Raw genomic sequence first — 20,778 nt, forward strand, 5'->3', positions numbered from 1 at the left:
AGTTTGATTTTGTTTAATGGATTTTTGGCTCAAGAATTTTCTAATTAGAACGTAATTTATTTCTTCGGAGATTTCTAAAAAATTTAAATTTCATCGGTTCCTGCAACGATTTTTGACAACAATGTACATATCAAATTGATCGTTAGGTTGTGAAATTTTGATTGTTGGTGTTGAAAATCGGATGGTGATTATTTTGACATTCAGAGATGGAAAGTCCAAAGTTTTTCAGAAGAATATTTTGAAATAGAAATTCGGTTTCTGTAAACCATGAATTATGAAATAATAGATACACAGATTTGTGGATGGCAAGTTTCTCACTATTTTCAGTAAACCATAATAAAAAATGAAATTTCTCGTTTTAATCTGGAAGACAAAAGCAAGCAGCTTTGAGCAAAGCAAGAGGAACGTCAACCCACTTGAATTATTGGACGCGATCAAGATGAGCAGTCGCTTCTCCTCGACGCAGCCTGCATTAATCACTCAATTTTTGAGATTAGTTACAAGAGAGAGTAATTTGCATTTTGAAAATTAATTTATAAATTTTTTGTTAACAAATTTAATAAAAAATCCTAATTCATCTTCAAGATAAAAAAGAAATTTAAGAAGTTTTTTTTAAATTGAAAATTGAAATTCAAACATTAAAATAATTTATTTTTTCATTAAAAACACAAATGATAAGAAAAAAAAATTAAATTAAAACGGCCTGTAGTTTTTTGTTGTTTCCGAACTAGTAATAGGTTTATAGGTTGAAACAAAAAGCCTGATGGATTGATTTTTATATACTTTAATGCACAATGCTTTATTTTAATTCGTCTAAAATTAGAACATTATTAACTATTCCTGAACTCGGCGCGTATTAAATATTATACATAATAAGACTCGTTCATTTTCTATAATATGGCTTACTTAAGTCAAACTAGAAGAAATCGCGACGCATTTTTACAAAATTAGTTCGTACAGCTATCAAAAAAATAAGCGCAACCACATTGCTGGTAGACATTTTCTAAATACGAAAATGCGCAAGTGGACGCCAAAATTATTCAGATCAGCTCTAAAGAGACACGTGGCTTAATAAATATTACTTATATACATCGTAGGCACCTTAAAGGCTAAGCCCAGGCAATTAATCGACTTTTATATATTTTCTTTCTCAAAAGTCTGTTATTTTTTTTTTAGATAAAATAATATTTACTTTGTGAACAGAAGTTGGAATGGCTCAGAAATCGAAGCTGAGAGAAAGAAACACGTCGGCTGGTGGTTCATCAAAAAATGATTTTTCTCAAAACGTGGACCTGCCGAAGCGGAAGCTGAGTTTTGCGCGCCGCTTCTTGCGCTTGTGTCTCTTCAGGAGGGCCTCGGCCGTGGCCACGTCAGCAGGTTCGGCGGCCAATTCGTCACCGTCGACGAAACCACTCTCGGCGCGCAGCTGGAACCATCTGTCCACTTTAGCGTGTGAAGTGAGCTGAAAACCAGGACGAGGAATTAGAAAAGTAATTTTATTTTAAATGTGATCAAATGGGTTAAAAACTACGACTACTGTAAAAAGGTATAAAATTCTCCAGGAAAATGAAAATGATGAATTACAAAAATTGGCAATTTTAATGGGAAAACTTTGTACACTAGCGAATGTAGCTGGAGCGGACAAAGCAAAAAAAACAGCAGCTCGTTTGTTTAATAATTTTCCCAAAATAAACTATGCAGTATTGCTGCTGGCCACATTTTGGTCAGGGGAAAAATAATATCAAACATGCTAAAGAGCTCTCGGGACGCAATAACATGCCGAAACAACGACGAAAAAATGCACTAATGAAAATTCCGTTTTTAGTGTCTCTGCACAATAAAAACCACAAGGAGCAAAAGAGATGTAAAAATAAACACACACACAGAGCCAGAGAGAGAAAACAACAGCACACCATGCCAAAAACAGGGGAAACTATAATTTATGGCAATAACAGCGATAAATTTTTCGGCGGCGCTTTTCGCTATTAATGCTTTTCGAAAAGGCACCCCGCAGCATCCGCAGTAGTGGCGGCGGCAGAATAGAAAATATAATTTTAGCCAACGCATATCTTTCGTTTTCCCTTCTACTTTTTATTCCGCTCTTCATCTGAGGAATCTAATTTGTTACAAAAATAACAACGACATTATTGGCAAGAGTACAAAAGACAGCAGTTTTCTAACAGAGAGAAAGAGAGAAGTCTGCTTTTACCTTGGAGCCAAAACTCGAGAGGCGCCGCTTCTCTGCGAAACTGTTTGTATATGAGCGAGAGCGAACGGGAGAGAGATTGTGATAAAAAAAAAATTATCTATAAAAATCGGTTTACATCGAGTCAAACATCATGCGAGTTTTGCGTCTTTATAAAAAATATTGTACTTTATTGTTTAAAAAAATCCAATATACACATTGGTTTTCTGTTCGCAAGCAAACAAATCGCGAGCTCATCGATCGCAATTAACATTTCAGATCTAACAATTATATAATTTTACACATATTATAATTTTGCTAATTTATGTATAGTTAACAGGGGGCTTAAAGTTAAAAATCAGAGTTTTTAATTAATTAAATAGATGGATTAGCGGGAACTCAATCAAATGGCAAATTATTATCAGTCTAGCTCTTACGTGTCTGTGAGGAAGGGAGGTTGCTGATTAATGCAGGGACACTCCATTTATTAGTGGCAGTATTTTCGTATCACAAAAAGGTACTCAATTAACTGGAGTCGAGAAGGGCACTCGCGGAAATTTCATTTTATAATACTTCATCGTCTAGTTAAAGCGAATAGTTGGAACTGAAGCACGAATTGATTTGAATTTTAATGAGAGTGGCTAATTGCTTGCTAATGGACGCAATTCAAACTCGTCAATGATTAATTCCTGGCTTGATTACTAAACTGGGAGTGCTATTAATTTTTTAAATTGAACTTGCTGGTAACAAATGAAATTTCTAAACTATAGGAACATATCAGAATTGAGAGAGAAAATAGGAATGAAAGTATTTTGTAAAATGAAATGATATTAAATTCCAAAAATTTCGGGAAATAAGCGATTTTGATCTTGAAAAGATTAATTTAATTTCAAGAGAGGAAATAAAGGAGCAGCCACTTATTCCAAACGCATTACAAAGAAAGTTTTTAAGTCTTTTTTAGTTCTTTAGATTTGTAAATTAGAGAAGATCGTCTTTTTACATTTGTAAAGAAAATATTTCTCCTCCACAGAATATCGTTTTTTCCCTTGGAAATTTTGATTTTTAGGGGCAACATCATCCAATCTAATTTAAAAATTTTAAGCTCCAAAATTTAGGCAATTTTTAACTGAAAGACTGGGCCAATTTTATTTTTGCTATTTAAATCAATGAGTCCCTCTTCAACTCCAGGCAAAATGACAAAACTGCTATTTGAGGTAGCCACATCTAGCCTATTATAGATTCCAAATTAAGAAGAGTTCAACCAATCAGCAATCATTTCATTTCAATAACGAAACCGCAACAAAGTTCATTCTGTGCTCGGCGTGTGGCTTTTTTACTTGGTCGTGTGCCTCGCCCACGCCGCCCGCGTCACTTGCGACATCAGTTCGCTTCGGTTGGGCACCTTTTCGCTGGTGGAGCGCGTGATGACCGGGACACCACTCACGTTGCCCCTGCGCAGCATCGCGGGGCTCGCCTCGTCCGACGAAGGCCCCGCGGCCACGCGCATCATCCCGAATGCGGCCACCAGGTCTTGCGGCCGGTCGGAGGTCGCGTTGTCCTCGACGGGCACGATGACCTTGACCCGGCCTTCCATGTCCGTGGTGGTCAGGGTGCCGACCTGCGACAGGGGCCGGATGAACTGCGTCTGCTCGGCGGCGGCGGCGGCAGTAGTGCCGGGGGTGGTTTGCGGAGGCGTGACAGGGGTGTTGGAGGGGACGAGTTTCGGAGGGGTGGGGGGAGCCTGAGCGGCGGCCACGGCCGCCGCGAACTCCCTGGCCGTGAAGGTGAAGTGGGGCTGGTCGGACTGCGCAAGCGCCGAGGGCGAGTTTTCCGGAGGGGGGTACGGAACGAGCCGGTGCGGCATGACGGGGGAACCTGAGTAAGGGGAGGTGCGGAAGGTGGTGGGGGCGGGCTGGTAGTAGGCGGGGGCGGGGGCCGGCGACTGGGTCCGGTAGAGGGCCTGCAGCCTCTGGATGAGGTCTGCGCTTTGGTAGGAGGTGTAAAGGGCATTGGCCTGAGCCTGAGAGGTGCGTTGCTGGCTGAGCAGTGCGTCCTGAAGGTCGTGCGGAAGGTACACAGGTGCCAGGGCAGGTGTCTGCGCCTCGCACAGCACCGCCATCTGCGGAAAATTAAGAGAGGCGCGCGCTAGCAACAAGATGCAACTATGGAGCCCTCGAGAGGGCAGAAGTGGTGAGCGTGTGATGAGAGGGGAAAGCGGAGGGCCTGGCGTCAGGTGTCGGGTGCGGAAAGAGTTTTGTGCTTACCTGAGGTACCATTGTGACGCGGGGTGAACTGGGGGTGATCTGTTGTTGAGGGACGCCGCCCTGTTGTCGCTCCATGTCTTGAAGGTGCACAACCAACATTTGGATGTGCTCCAGTAGCTCTTTATTGTGAACCAAAAGCTGGTGCGTTCTCGACTAAAGTAAAAAAAAAAAAACTTCAATTAGGTTAATTTTCATAGAGAATGTACTGAATTATTTATATTTTAATTATTTCATTGAAATGCAATTAATAATACATGAAAATCTTTGGAGAAAAAAGTCAAACGTACATTGAATTTGCAACAATTACAACCAGATTTTAAGCCACATTCATCAATATTTATTAATTTTATGTTTTGTTTATTTATTTCATTTTTTGAATATTTGTTGCTAGATTAAAAATTATATTATATACATCGCATTATTAAAATATGTAAAACATTTAAAAATAAAATAAAATAACGCAATGTAATAAAATAATCAAAACTTTTTTTTAAAAAAAAGTATTCGTTTTAACTTTTAACTTTATGTTTATTTGATTTTGTTTTAAAAATAAAATAAAAAATACACGGAAAATATAAATGATGAAAACCCGCATCAAACTAAATTCATGGGCTCGGCTTTCAATTCCGTGGCGAAGCTTAAACGCCACACCGACTTCATCATTTCCATAATAATCCACAAGCACTTCCAACAAGTTGAGCATCTGCACTTGCTGGCAAATCCACCCGCCCCTGCTTTCCGCAAATAATGATGGCTTTTGAATAATAATGAGATTTCGTGTCACAGAGAGATTTGAATCTGCGTCTCTCTCTCTGGAGCGTCATTAAGTTCATAACTTGGCGCGTGTTCTGCATGGAAAACCACTTCCTCACCTGCGCTTCAAGACGCGCCGCCGTTTCCGCTGCCAGCTGGTCACGTAGCAGGTGCACTTGCGCCACTGCGGCGTGCGTTTGCTGATTTTGCTGCTCCAGTTGCTCGCGCAAAAGTTGAAGTTCATGTTGGGTGGCCATGCCGAAGCTTTCGTCGCCACTTCCACTCTGAAACAAAGATCAAGAAATAATTTTAATTTTGTTGCCCTGATGAAATTGTTATTTTTAAATGTAGACTTTTTTGAAACGATCAGGAAAAATAAAAATCGATAGCAGAAAAAAGTGTAATTAAGGTCAAATTTATTTTTGCAATTTTATTTAATTTTATATGTTTTATTTGAATTTTGCAAGATTTTTTACGAAGAAATGTGCCATTGAAATGCAAAGAACGTAAAAAAAGACGTGAAAAAGGATGGCCCAGTTGGGTTTTGAACCCGGCCTGATTCCGGGCCCTGGGGTCTAGTGACTGATGGGCACTGGGGTCTCAAGCTGACCTCACACTATGCTCTAACTTCCATAGGTGCGGGTTCTCTACCCAACTGAGCTACCACCATCCTCAACAATCAGAGTTAAAATGGACAATATGTAAGAGGTGACGGCCTGATTTAGGTTCGCGCGTCACAACAATGAGAAATTTTTTCGATTGTTGTTTTAGGTCTCTGGTATTGAAAATAGACCATAATTCCAACGGTGTGTGCATGTCATTGTCACTTTGAAATTCTGGTGGAAATTCGTGTTTGAAAATTTTCAAAAAGATTCTTGTAAGAAACAATGCAAATGCTAATTTTTAACGTAGACTTTTTGAAATGACCAGGGAAAATAAAAATCTATAAAAGAAAAAGTGGGCACAAAGAATAAAAGTTTTGTTAATTTCAAATTTATTTTTGCAATTTTAATTAATTTATATGTTTCATTTGAATTTTGCAAGATTTTTCACGAAGAAATGTGCCATTGTAATGCAAAGAACGTAAAAAAAGATGTGAAAAAGGATGGCCGGGTTGGGTTTTGAACCCAGCCGTATCCCGGCCCAGGTCGGGGCTCCGAGGTCTCCTTCCCTCTATCGAATGTCCCTCTGTTGTGTGAGCTTGGGTTCTCCACCCAACAGCCATCCTAGCAATCAGAGTGAAAACGGACGGTATTTAAGAGGTGACTGGCCGGTGTAGGTTTGCGCGTCACAACAATGAGAATTTTTTTCGATTGTTGTTTCAGCTCTCTGGTATTGAAAATAGACCATAATTCCAACGATGTGTGCATGTCAATTTCACTTTGAAATCCCGGAGGAAATTTGCTTGAAAAAAAAATTTATAAAGATTGACCAGCAGGAAAAATAAAATTCAATAATAGAAAAAAGTGGGCACAAAGAATAAAAGTTTTGTTAATATCAAATTTATTTTTGCAATTTTAATTAATTGTATATGTTTTAACTGAATTTTGCAAGATTTTTTACGAAGAAATGTGCCATTGAAATGCAAAGAACGTAAAAAAAGATGTGAAAAAGGATGGCCCAGTTGGGTTTTGAACCCGGCCTGATTCCGGGCCCTGGGGTCTAGTGACTGATGGGCACTGGGGTCTCAAGCTGACCTCACACTATGCTCTAACTTCCATAGGTGCGGGTTCTCTACCCAACTGAGCTACCGCCATCCTCAACAATCAGAGTTAAAACGGACAGTATTTAAGAGGTGACGGGCTGATGTAGGTTCGCGCGTCACAACAATGAGAAATTTCTTTCGATTGTTGTTTCAACTCTCTGATATTAATTAAAAATAGACGTTGATTTTTTCATTGTATAACAAAAATGGGAATCGCAGGCACAAAAATAACACAATTTGGAGGTGTCAAATTAAAAAAATAATAATAATAATAATAATAATCTTGTAAGAATAAAATAGAAGATAACTTGAAAATCTCAATTTTTGAAAGAAAAAAATGTTATTAATAAAAATTCATGTTAAAAGTAAAAAAAAATTTACTTTCAAAGAATTTGTTTGAAATTATATGCAATTTTAATTTTGTTTATCAAAATTTTTGTTGCTGACCTAAGGAGAATAAATTATAAAAAATTTTTATATTTTACGCCATAAAAAAATGGAAGGGTTGCGAAAATAATAAAACAATATATAGCTTTTAAAAGGGACTCAGGCGGATTTCCATGCAAGTGAGCATTTCAATTAAAGTTCCCGATATCAATAGAGCCACGTTAATAATGTACTCGGCGCTTGAGAGCCAATAAAGTGCCGCAAAAACGTGTCGCTCGCCGCTGGAAACAGCTCCTGGAAAATAGGCCACCGGCGCATAATTGTGGACGCACAAGGAACGCGTAAAGGGAGCACTTTCGCAAGCTGCAATATTTGCCATGAATAAAAAGGTGCGCCATATACGGCCCTTTTATTTCTAGATCTTTCTACCTGCGCCCATTCCGAGAGTTATAAAGTTCCCAAAGGAACGCGCAAAAGTGTTTCATCATACGCGGTAAAATGCGGACTCGCTTCACATGACTGCAGAACTTGCGCAGCTTTAAGAAAAGTTGCGAAAATTTTTTAATAAAACACGCATTACTTGCAATTCTAGCGATAAAAATTTTGCGTCGACGATTAAAATCATCAAACAATTACGTTCTTCAGGAAAAAACCATTTAAAAATGAATATATTAAAGTTTAATTTATTTCCACTATCAATATCTTCTTTGTAAAAAAAGTTTTTTAAAAAGAAGCCTAAAACTGTCTAAATGTACATCAAATGAAGTAATATAAACAAAGATTATAAAAAAATATTTTAATATTTCACCTGTTTTAACCAAATTTTGATTATTGATCGGAAAATTTGTAAAAAGTAAATTATTGTATAAATTATGTAACCGTATTACCATTTTTGTATGTTGTACACACTTGTGTCTAATAATATATTTTGTTTTTTGTAAATTTTGATTATTATTATTGATATTTATTGACTTAAGTTAGTGGAGTTTATAAAAAAATTGTATATATTTATTTTGGCCTGCTCAAAAATCACTTTCATCAAAATTTAAAATGGTTCATTACTTTCTATTTATTTAAACTTAACTAAAATCAATACTGAAAAGTTTTGAATTTAGTTCAAAGTGTAAATTGTATAAAAAATTTCAAGTGAACTCACAACTGTGGCAGATCTCCGGCTATTTCCATTCGTCGGAGTCATTTGCGGCGGCGCCAGGTCGAGTCTCAGCCCTGCCGTGGAAGGTTGTTGGTGCTGCTGCTGCTGCGGCGCCATCGGCGCCGGAGGAGTTTGTGGCGAAGTGATGACGGACGGCGACAGGGTCGGCGCCGAGTCGCTCGGCGAGTCCATCAGTTGCGTCAGGACGCCTGAATCGGCCGCCAAGGTGTCGCAGCTCACCGGGTCACCGATCATATTTGTCACGTCTGCAAAAAAGAAAAAATGAAGATTGAATTAATTAAAGTTAATCAGTCTTGTCGGACAAAATACATTAAAGAGTTAATGGAAATCTGGCAGGCCCGCGACTTATTATTTAAGTTGCCAATCAATCACGCGAAGCAAGGAGGCAGCCAAAGTGGCGAGATTCATCATCAATTTTTCGCGAGCCCTCGACGTGGATTAATTGCAGAGAAGCTGTCGCGACGCTCGGCCCCGCTTTTGGCTCTAATTATCTGTGATAATTTGACGCTGCAACTTTTGCGATCAATCAGGCACGCGAGCCTCCAAGGGCTGGTTAAAATTACGCACGAAATCCGCTTTGCAAGTTGAGAAAAAAATCTGCTGAAATTCAGCACACCATTATTTAAATTAATTTGCATTTATGAATGTTTAAAAGCATTGGGAAGCATAAAAGATATTTTTTTGAGAAAGATTAAGGTTTTTAGGAGCCAGTGCAGGGTTCATGAATAAATTATTCTGAAATGAAAATCACCATTTTGGTTGGAAATCACGAATCAAGAAATTAAAATATACCATTTACACAGAATAAATTAAACTCCGGTCTAACGTTTACTGTTTAAATTATATACGTAGAATTAAATGATTTGATCAAACTTGAAATAAGGTTGTATCCATATCCATAATTATAAAAAAAGTTTTGTTACAGTAAAATTATTTAAATAATGATAAAAATTTAATATGAGATAATTTATTTATTAAATAAACTTAAAAGTAAAATTTTAAAATGACTAGAAAGTAAATTTAAATATTTAATTTTAAATTATTATTACTGAAAACATTATTGCTCTAGCCATCTTTTTAACGCATATTATGTAATTCTTAAAAAGTGAAAAATTCAAAAAAAAAAAATAATAACAATAATAATAATTTCAAACCAGAAGCTTGATTATCGTTTATTTGAAAAAGAAGGCCATTCAGTTTTCCTCCATTTTGTACAACATATAGAAGCTCAAGTAGATTGTTTTATTATTTTGTTTCCAATTGAAGCTGAGAAAACTTTGTGAACTTTTGAATTTCAGCAAAGGCAGAGAAAGGGAGAGAGAAATAATTAATTTGATTTAAATTACGCTTAGCTTTCTCATAGTTGTAAATCCTAACAAAATAATTAAATATTGACTAAAAAATTTTACTTTAATTTGCACTGCTACTTTTAATACTTAATTAATTGTTCCTCAAAATATATTTAAACTCAAAAGGCATTCTTTTTATCGCTGATTGTCAAAGAAAATTTGCTAGTGTGTCAGAAAACGGCAAAATCTGGGAAAAAGCGGAGGAACGACAAGTGTTCCAATCAGTCCATTCATCACCAGAGCGCGACTCTCGGCCTTAAAAATTTCAACAAGCGAAAACAGCGCGTAAATTTATGTTGGCTGCTGGATGCACTCCAAGAACGTCACTGCGCGCCGATCGCGTTTGCCCCGCCGCGTCACAAATCATAAATCACCGATCCGCTGGAGTTCCAGACACCCTATTCGTTATATCTGCCGAAATATAGGCCACGGCTCGACGCGCTGACGTCAGATTCGCTCCCGACCAACATGTGTCGCGGCTCTCGCGAGGAATCGTTCTTTTTGCTCCCTTCCTCCATCGCCTTTGTACAATTCCGAACAAGTATAAAAGCGCGGACACAAAGGAAGGATGATAAAAAAGTAGGTTCACGGAGAAGGAAAACTTGCATCGCCATCTGCATTGGACGGACGCTTCTTTTACTTTCCTATAAATCAACCGTTCAAACTTCTTTTTTATCAAGAAAAAGATCGATATGGAAATTTTTGCGGAAACTTTTTCGCTCCTATCCGTACAAATCAAGAGAAACGTTTTCTTTTTCAAAATTAACCCTCACCACGCCGATTGACGTTGAAAAGGCAATAAAGCAAGGGGCTCGAAAAATCGCGGCTCCCAATCACGCCGAGCGAATCAATCAATAATTCATGAGACGTTCTGGAGAGCGAATTCCGCGACCGTTTAACCCACAGAACAAGGGAGTAGTGGATGATTGCGATTTGAACGACGTTATTAAAAAGCAGTCGACTCGCGCTGGCGGTAATAATGGCCCGCCTTCCGTCGCGGTCGCAAACTATGCAAGCCGCGTGCTGAGCACGAAGCGCCGGTTGCATACCCAGGCTTTGGCAGGCAAACCACACCAGGAGTTTTCAAGTTTATAAAAATCTTGGCTCTCAAGTAGAATTAATTTAAATTGAAAATTATATAAAATTTAAAAATTGAAATACAAAAATTTAAATATAAATTTTAAAAATGTATATTTTAATTTTTATTAATATTTTATTTAATTTTAATTTAAAATTTTTTCATCCAAATTAGTAAGGACAAAAATTTAAATAAAATTAGAGTTTTTCAATGATAAAAGAGGAAGTCAAAATTGAAATTCTCAACATTCAATTCTTGCGAATTAACATTTGTTAGCCTCTTTAGTAATGTCAAATTTGATTTCTGGGAATTCTCTTTCGAGTGTGAACCATGGAAACTAAAAGTAAAAATTGGAGTCTAGATTAAATATTCTGCATAATAAGTATGAGTTTTCAGTAATGTTTTGTAATTTTTCTGATATTTTAATCGGATATGAACAAATAAGGAGTTTCTCCCTCTTTAGTTTGTTTCATAACTCTGATTCTTTTAATAACTTAATGTTTTATTATACCCGTTGGTTTATCAATAAACTCAATAAGTGACTTAAAAACGATTTAACAACTTAATTTTACTATCTCTGTTTTGACTTAAAAGAGTTAAAAGTAGATAATATAAATTATATCAACGCATTTCATACTGGAAAAATGTGGTTTTTAATTAATTTTATTTTTTGAAACAACTTTCTATTAATCTATTCAAGTTAATTAACAAGATTTAACTGACCTTTGGTAAGTGCCTTGTCCAACGAGGCGTCGGTGCTGTCCCTGTCGCTGGCGTTGTCAATTGAGATCAGCTGGTCCTCCGCCTCTTGTTCGTCCTCCTTGGGCGGTCCATTCAGCGACAATTTGTGGCACACCTCGAAAGCCTGGCCCACCGTGCGTACTATCCGCATCGCCTGGCTCTGAAATCAAAAGTAAATTCCATTTAAAAAAAAGTTCATTTATTTCAAATATATTACAAGTATATTTGGAGTTAAAGACGGTTTAGACGGTGCTTATGCAACTGGCGAAACCAAGCAGCAGATGTATTATTTTATTTTTATAAGTGAATTTATAAAAAAAATTTAAATTGTAATACAAAGTTTTTCAATACAATGGCGATAGAAACCATTTTTAATGCGAAATTAAACATAATTTTTCGACACTAGATCTTGTAAAGTAAAATTCACGTCCATTAAGCAAGAGATTTCTTTGCAGCAATTAAATATTCCATTAAGAGCTTTTAAGCGAAACAAAAATGCCTCTTCATCGTCATTGTCTGCATCTCGCCGAGGGGCTGATGAAAAATTCATAAACGCCGGCAGACAACAATGGAAACAAGATCTACTCTCTGCCGTGCGCGAATCAAGTTTTTAATCGGAATTGCGCGAGCAAGGTGTTCGCTCATTGTGCGCCAAATCTGCTCATTGTGCGGCGGATCGTTAATTATTCACCATTTGCGTTGCTAATTCAACTAAAACAATGAGCTGCGCACGGCGGATGGAGCAGGTGGAGCGGCAACTACTAAGCCTGCGGCACGCAATTGTTGCAGCCCCAAAATGAAAAAAAAAACCAAAGGATTGTATAAGAATACTGGATAACATAGCTTAAAAATTATTTTCTAATTTTATAATAGAAATAAAAGTAACACAATTATTATTAAGTTAAAAAAATTATTTTACATTTCTTACGTGTTTAACTTTTCTTTCAATTGCATTATTTTATTTGATTAAGATTTATAAATGTTCGATGTAAAAGGTGATGTTGATTAGGTCTTAAACGTATTTCTGCTTGAAAATTTGCAAGCAGGTCTAAGAAAACTTTCATAAATCAGGACTTATTGTTAAACGTGTAGTCCTACTTGAAAATTTTCAAGCAGGTCTATTAAAATTTTGGTAAATTAGGACTAAAACGTAGTCTTAAATTAAAGAGTGGTAATTAAGGGGTTGTCAATGATTGTGTTGTTTCAAATAGTATCGAGAATATAACTAAATCGAAAACGCATGCAAAAATGAAAAGAATGCGATCATATTTTAAAAATCAAGACGCATCAAAAATATTAATACCTTGTTGAGACCTACTACAATAAACAATTTTTTTTAAATTCAAAATAAATAAATAAATTAACATTTTTTGGAAATTGTTCACCATCCTGAATGTCTTTCAATCTTCTGGACCTTTTTGAATTTTGGGACCCTATTTTTTCAGAGAAATTTGTGAAGAAATCAAGACTTTTGAATTTAAGCGTCTTGTATGTTTTCAAATTCAGTTCTTGCTAAAAAGGCTTTCGCATAAAAACTACTTTACCTGAAACTGTAGCCTAAACAATTTCCATTTCTCTTTGGTAAAACGTGACAATTTGCAGGTCTCATACCCCTGATGGTGCAATTAATTTTAAAATCTGCAATTGTTTGCAGTTCGTTGTGAACGTGCCGCAGTGGATGGACGTGCAGCGAATTAATCAGCCGAGAGAGGTGCATGGATGGACGTGTCCGTCGATCCTCGTCGGCCTCATTACTCGCAATCGAACGCGATTCACACTTCGCCACTCGCGCAAGGCTTAATTTGCTTTCTTTATTTTGCCCTCTCTGGCTGGCGCCGCCGCCGCCGCCGAGTGAAAACAACACACTTTGCTAATTAGAGCCGGCAGGGGGGTGCGGGGCGTGTGAATTAACGGCTGTTGACACACAATCATTTGCATGGCTCAAACGAACGTGTGCACTTCGTCAGTCCGACGAGCAAACTTTGAGCGAACGGCTGCACTCGAGGGCACTTGAACGCGCGCAAATTGAGTGCCGCAATAATTGCAATTTCCACTGCTCAGTATTAACGTGATAATTAGGTTTGGGATATTTCAAACTTAAGTGTTTAATTAGTGTGATAATTTCCTGCGTCTTCAGCTGATCATAATTTATTTAATTACATCATATTGCAGGTAAAATTAAAGAATTAATCTCAATAATATAATTAATTAGTAAAATGTAGCGCGAAGAAACCTCGTCAATTAAATGTGGTGATACATTTTAACCATAAAATATATACTTTAACTGTGATTATTTATAATTCACATAATCATAAAATATCAGAAATAAATGTATGTAAATTGTCAAATTTTAATGAATTAAAGAAAAATTGCAGCATGCAGCACAAAGCAGAATGAATTTAAAATTATTTATTTAATAATTTAAATATAAAATGGATAATATGAGCTTAATAATAAAATAAACATGTTACATTCTCATCTTTTTCATTTTAAAATAATTATTCTTTCAAAACTAACTATAAAAAATTTCTTCTTGTTGCAAAAATGGCAAAAACAAATTGCTCTACCAGTTTCGGTCACGGTATGCGACCATATTTCATGAGCAAGAAAAATAATTTTTATTTTTGAAATCGAGGAAAAAAACACCAAAAAATTTCATATAAAAATTCATGTTGAAATTCATGTTAAAATGAGATGTTTCTTTCAATTTGCTAACATTTTTGTATTTTTTTCTTGCTCATGAAATCGGATCAAAGACTGTGATCAAAACTGAGCGAGCCTTTTAACAATTTTTGCAATGAGGCAAAGCCCAAATCTTCATTTCTATGATCATCTCCTCGAGTGTCAACATCTTCAAACAATTTATTGTATTCTTTTTTTTAAATTATTACTTTAAAACGATTTTTATAATAAGTCAATTTGACTTGATATAATTCATCGGTGTGTCATAAACTGTGCATTTAGCAATCTGCTTTATTTTCTTTGTTGCCTAAAAAATGCTAGGATTAACAAAAGCGGCCGCCTTTGACAGCTCGAGTGAAAAAGAACGTGTGTGCGTTGTCGCCGGAAATAGCCGCGCAGACTCATATTTTTATTCCCGGGTGGCCTTGACCTTAAACTTACTTTCGGTGCACCCGTTCAGGCCGTGTGAATGGTGCGTGACGATTTGCACATTGCTCGCTCCAGCCTCAATGAGCGAGCGATCGCGGTTTACACACATGCACGGCTCGTCCGACGAACAGGAAAGAGCGATAAGAAAATCGTTAAATCCGCAAGTGCCACATCTGGCTTTGATTATTATGCTTGCATATTAGCCGCTGTTATAGATATAATTAGAATCGTTTCAGTTTCAAGTTGGCATCAACTTCTGCAATTATTTTTATAACGATTTAATAGTTCGTTTCACTACTAAATTTTCCTTATTTGTAATAAGAGACTGACATTGTTTATGTGTATTAAATTATTACAAGGTGATTTCATACACAAATCGCTCAATTATTCTGTTTGATACTGCATAATTAATGTTTCTAGAAATTGTCATTATTAATAATAGAATATTTCTATTCCTACAGTCAATTTGAATTGGTATTTTTTGGTTTCCCAAGGAATTTTGTATATTAAATATTCAAAGTACTTTGTAAATTCCGCTTAGTATGCTGCAAAATCATATCTGCCAATTAATTTTTCAATCAAAAAATTCAAAAAAATCCGATACAAAATAATCCCAATAGTTAAAATCCTTCAATTAATAAAACTCCAACTTAAAAAAAAAAAAAAAAAAAAAAATAACAAAATTATTTCTGACAAGAAAAAGGTCTTTTTTTTATTTAATACCCAAAGAAATTCCATGTAAAGGTGATTAATGTAGTTATTAATTAAGTAAAATACCAGTAAATAGCACTGATTGTGAGAAAATTTAATTATTGAAGGAAAACTAATTAACTAACATATTTCCGCACAACTCTTTTGTTAATTGAGTTTCAAAATAATAACAAAAAATTCGTTCCGGTGCATTTGACGAAAGTTTTAACTGTCTGAAGCGATTTAAATTCATAAATTTTGAATTGCAGATCAATTATTTGGTTTCAATCAATTTAAATTATGTCTATTCCACTGAAATTTGAAGAATTTAGATTTCAAATAAAATTTCATCGTGAGTAATTCCTGCTAAAATTATAATTATTATGGTTTAGAATTTCACCAATTTATACAAATTAATTAAAACTGATGCCAATATTAAGTTAAATGATTTGAAAATTGGTATTTTAATTTTCATTGTTGAATTCCTTTGAAATTGACAAACTCGATGGACTACAGTTTGTCTTGCATTTTTAATTTTTATACGTATTTTTTTAAATTCCTTAATAAAATAAAATTTTAGCACAATAAAGCATTTCTTGCACAGTTTTCTTTAAAATAAAATCTCAAGAAAATTGGTGCCGTGCGAAATACCTCGAGTTCCGATTCCTCTCCGACCTCGCCTACCGGGTGCAGCGTGGCCCTGCCGAAGACCCTGTTGTTGTTGCGCTCGACCACCATGGTGGTTTGCTGCTGTTGCTGCTGCTGCTGCTGGAGGATTTGCGTGGACGAGTTCTGGGCGAAACGCTTGCGAATGTGTCCGACGATCTCGGGCTCCCTGAAGGACAGTTTCTTCCTGGGCTTGTCATTGGCGTTGGGCCGCGGCGCCGCGTCCTCCTTGCCCTTCAGCATGGTGGGCCGCCGCGCATCACGCCTCCGCCGCCACCCGCTCCGGACACTGACACGCACCGCGATCGTCCGCACGCTCGGACGCGACTGCTCCGATCCTTTCTCCTGTCCGGCTATTTCGGTGGCGGCCGGCCATTCTGCCAGGGACAATTTTAGCTCGCCGCCGCCAAACGCCGAAGCGCGCGACACAAACCGCGAGCGCGCGCGAGACCGCCAGCAGCACTTTTTTTTTCTTCTTTTCTTCCCCTTGTCTTCTGCTCTCTGCACCAGATGCATCCAACGCACGGGACCAAATAATTCAAAATTTGGCATTGAAAGATGCAGAGTCCGTGACGTTTGGTATTCATTTTTGGCAAAACAACATTTCTATTATTCTTTACACAATTTTATAATAATATTTTTTTATTAAACGTGTTATTTGAAAAAATTATAACATTTAAATAGTTTTTTTAATATAAATATTAATTATTTTTAATACTAAAATATTATTATAAATATTAACATATTTTATTTGTGAATTTTAAACTATTTTCTGTTTTAACTTTTGTATTTGAATGGTTTTGCCTTATTTTTTTACACACAATGTATTATTTATAAATCCTGACATTTGACGATTGTTAGAATTATCTAATTTTAAAATTATTGTAAGCACCGTACAATGGGTTGTTTTCATTGAAATTTTACATTTTATCTGATATCAACGACTACTAAAATGCTTGTAATGCAAGTTGAAATTAATTATTAAACCTGGATTAAACTAATAGGCTACAAATTAGTGAAATTTTACAATGGGTGGGTCCGAATATCAGAGAAACAAATCTAGAAACGATTCTTGAGAAACGTTTCTCGAGAAAATATTCTGGATAAACGTTTCTCGAGAAATGATTCTCGCGCAAAGATTCTCCAGGATCGTTTCTGCCTTTAAAACTCAACAAAAGAATCGTTCCTTGAGAATCCTTGCGCGAGAATCTTTTCTCGAGAAACTTTGCTCCAGAATCTTTTCTTGAGAATCGTTTCTCTGATATTCGGACCCACCCAATGTAATTCATAATTTCACAGCAAGCCAAAAAGGGTGGCTGAGATTACACATATCATTATTTTGTTCGTTTATGTTTCGAGAAAGTTGAAAATGGATCCGCTGCACGGAGAATGGGTGAGAAGGACTTAAATAATAATTAAAAGACGCAGTATCACGCTTTAATTAAATAAATGACGATGAATCAGTTTCGGAAAATGGAATTTCAATCAAAATGACAAATGCATTTAGTGGAAAGCTAATATAATTTTGGATTGTTATTAGGTGAAAAGAAAAATTAGACTGATAATCGCAATTGATGCGAAGAGAAATAAAACATTTTCAGCCACTTTTTGAAATGTGAGAATTTACACATTTTGCCGATTTTCTAATAAAGAAAAGACTTTCCTCAAATAATAAATCTGTTAATTCATCTTTTTTTTACAAAAGTTTTAAATTTCAATCATTAATTAAATTCAAATTTGAAACTGAAATCTATAAATTTTAATCCGTTTTAGAATACAAATTAAATTGATTCTGTATAAATATAAAATAACCTTTTTTTGACTTTGTTAAAAGTGGAAAAGTTTAAGATGTCTAGAAATTGTCAGTCATTCAATCTAGTTTATTTTTGGTGTCGCCCATTTAAATAAACAAGAGGTTCCCCCCGGAGCTGTTTGTCTTTTGGTCTATTTTTCGCACCAATTGTGAGTGTTTTCGCCGCAGCACCCTCAATTTTACGACACGGCGCGAATTTTGCAAAACGAGTGGCCGCGGCCGTAAAAGAAATGAGTTTGCCGCGCCCCACGCCAGCCGCACGAGTGGCTTCGGAACACACACGGCACTCACTCGAGTTCAAAGAAAGATGCCCGACTTATTATGCTTGTCAGGCCGATGGAAATATTATTATTAGTTCTAAATTTAGGCGGCGAACGACGGCCACTCTCTATTTTTGCCGCGAAACGCCCAACAGGTGTCTCGGCCGGCGGCAAATTATTTATTTTTTTCTTTTCTTCTCGCTCTTTTCACAGAGACGAATATATTTTTGCATTTTATTTTAGAGAGGGAAAAGTATTTTAATATTCAGCACGTGTTTTGAAAAAGAAAACGTCAAGAGTTTCGTTCCATCCGAGCGCTTGCAACAATTGGATAGAAAAATATTGAAAATAATAAAGTCAACAAAAAAAAAATAATAATAATAATAATAAATAAAAAAGTAAAAGATAAAAGTAAAAAAGGACATAAAATAAATAATTAAATAAATTAAAATAAAATGAATATTAAAAATAAATTAAAATTACATAAAAATTAATCTAAAATGATTAAAATTAAATACAAAAATAAAATAATTTAGTACAAAATTTTAGAAATTGTAAAATTTTAACGTTTTTTTTTTAAATTAGCAGAATCATAATACTTTGTTTACTTTCAATGCAAATCTTTAAAAATTTTAGAGATTTGAGAAAATTGAAAATAAGGGCAATGTTTTATGTTTACTCATTTAAATTATGGAATCTGAATATTTAAAAATATTCCATTACATATGCAAATATTTCAACAAAATTAAAAGTCATTTTCGTCAGTGTGAATCACGATTTCCGTGCGTCCTTCTCATTTATTGGCCTAAATATAAACACACGCCTTTGTTTCGGAGGGCAAATTAAAACAAAGATTGGCCATCCATGCCTCGGTCGAAATGACTTGGCCTCGCTCCAAATGGACAATCCCGTGTAATCTGAATCAGCTGAAAATTCACGCATATTTTTTAATTTATTGGCCGATGAAAAGTGGCAGCAATTTAAATCGAATTTCTGGATGTTTATCACCGGGCAAGTCTAAATATTTTGGTTCGTCTTAGGCGGCGAGCGAAACTCCAGCAGTTTAATTTGAGTTAATTGGAGCGGCGGCGGCGCGAGAGGAAAAAGGTGTTCCAAATGAAGGGGTGATTTATTCCGGTGGCCACGCTTGGCACTGGACAATATTTCATATCTCATGGAGTAACCATTTGTAATGGGCCGAGTCAACACTCATCGCCAGCGCGGGCAGACTTCTTGGCCGCTGGACCAAAAAGCTGTGCAGCGTTTTGCTCTCATCTTTGTCGGCCGCAATCATCATTAATTTTACGCGGACACCATCAAAAGAAACACGACTTGAGAAACACTACCGCGCGCGCACATCTGCACACGGGACTTTCCACTTTCTGCGAATATATGAATTATTTCGACGCAATTTCTGTACAGAAAAATCGCTTTTTGCCCGAGCCTTGAATAATTGTCTCTTTTGTCACGTATGACGCACGTCTCTGTTGGCAAATTTTCGAGTGGAAATATCACATTTGCAATTTCAAATTGAAATCAAAAGTACAGATTTTGATTAATTTGTAGAGAAAATTTAATGTTTAGTTTAATTTCAGATAGAGAAGTAGAGTTGCGAGAAAACAAAGCCCATATAAATAATGCAAAGAAATTGCGAGAAAATTTTGATTACCTTAATCTTTAAATTTGATAAAATCGATGAATTGATTATAAATTAGAAACAAGCAGCTGGGAGGGAAGTAGTTTATTACCAATTAATGAATGATGTAGTAAATTTGATCCAATTTATATATATAATGTGAAATTAATTATTATGAAATAAGTTTGATAGTAAATTCAATATTTCATTTGATTTTCATTTCAAAAATATGTAATGCAGCAACTTTGTATCATTAAAAAAATTTAAAATCAATTTTAAATAAATTTATAAACTATTTTTTTAATTAATAAACACTTTAAAAATGATATGATAAAACATTAAATTTTAAATAATATATATTCTTGCTAAAACATTTTTATATCAATCTCTTTTGCGTTGCATGACTTGGTCTTTACCAAAATCGTAATACAATTATTTTGATCATGGTACCCCAATCATAAAAATTTAATATAAATCGAATTAAATTTTAAAATTTTAAGAATTTTTTCTTATGATTCCATAATGTCGATGAGTTGATTAAAAATTGCAACGTTATCAATTCCAAGAAGATCAACAAGCCAAGCCAAGCAACAGCAAGTTATTTGTAAATAAAAAATGAACATTATAAAGTTGATCAAACTTTTATCTCTATAAAATCAATTTTGACCAAATAAGGTGGATGGAACATTCAAAATTTCATTTAATATTAATTTTAACAATAAGTAATGCAGCATTTGTGTTGCACTTAAAAAATTAAATTAATTTTCAATAAATTTTGATTTTTTTTTTAAATGAAACACTTAAAAAAAGTTAACATTAAACATCAAATTTTTAATAATATTTACTATTGCTCGAAGTTTTTGTAACATCTTATTCTGTATTGCATTTCTTGGTCTTTACAATACAACCATTTTGATCATGGTACCCCAATTATAAAAATTTTTAAATAAATTGAATTAAATTTAA

The 20,778-nt window shown here is 35.4% G+C and overlaps 1 protein-coding gene across 3 annotated transcripts in view; it reads right to left on the reverse strand.

The window, feature by feature from the left end:
* Positions 1-768: 768 nt before the first annotated feature.
* The window catches only part of LOC132194786 (carboxyl-terminal PDZ ligand of neuronal nitric oxide synthase protein), a 96,688-nt gene continuing 76,678 nt past the window's right edge, over positions 769-20,778 (reverse strand). Inside the window, exons 1-7 of one of the 3 annotated variants that reach the window (XM_059616284.1) lie at positions 16,089-16,438; positions 11,619-11,796; positions 8,451-8,713; positions 5,322-5,486; positions 4,450-4,602; positions 3,523-4,304; positions 769-1,462 (exon numbers count right to left, since the gene is read on the reverse strand). In XM_059616284.1, coding sequence (XP_059472267.1) covers positions 1,345-1,462; positions 3,523-4,304; positions 4,450-4,602; positions 5,322-5,486; positions 8,451-8,713; positions 11,619-11,796; positions 16,089-16,346 — 1,917 coding nt within the window. In that variant the 5' untranslated portion in view covers positions 16,347-16,438 and the 3' untranslated portion in view covers positions 769-1,344. The other 2 variants (XM_059616282.1, XM_059616283.1) reach the window with 2 other exon arrangements.

Source organism: Neocloeon triangulifer, unplaced genomic scaffold, assembly GCF_031216515.1.
Source record: "Neocloeon triangulifer isolate White Clay Creek 2 clone unplaced genomic scaffold, ASM3121651v1 ptg000008l, whole genome shotgun sequence".
In the NCBI taxonomy this organism is placed as follows: domain Eukaryota; kingdom Metazoa; phylum Arthropoda; class Insecta; order Ephemeroptera; family Baetidae; genus Neocloeon; species Neocloeon triangulifer.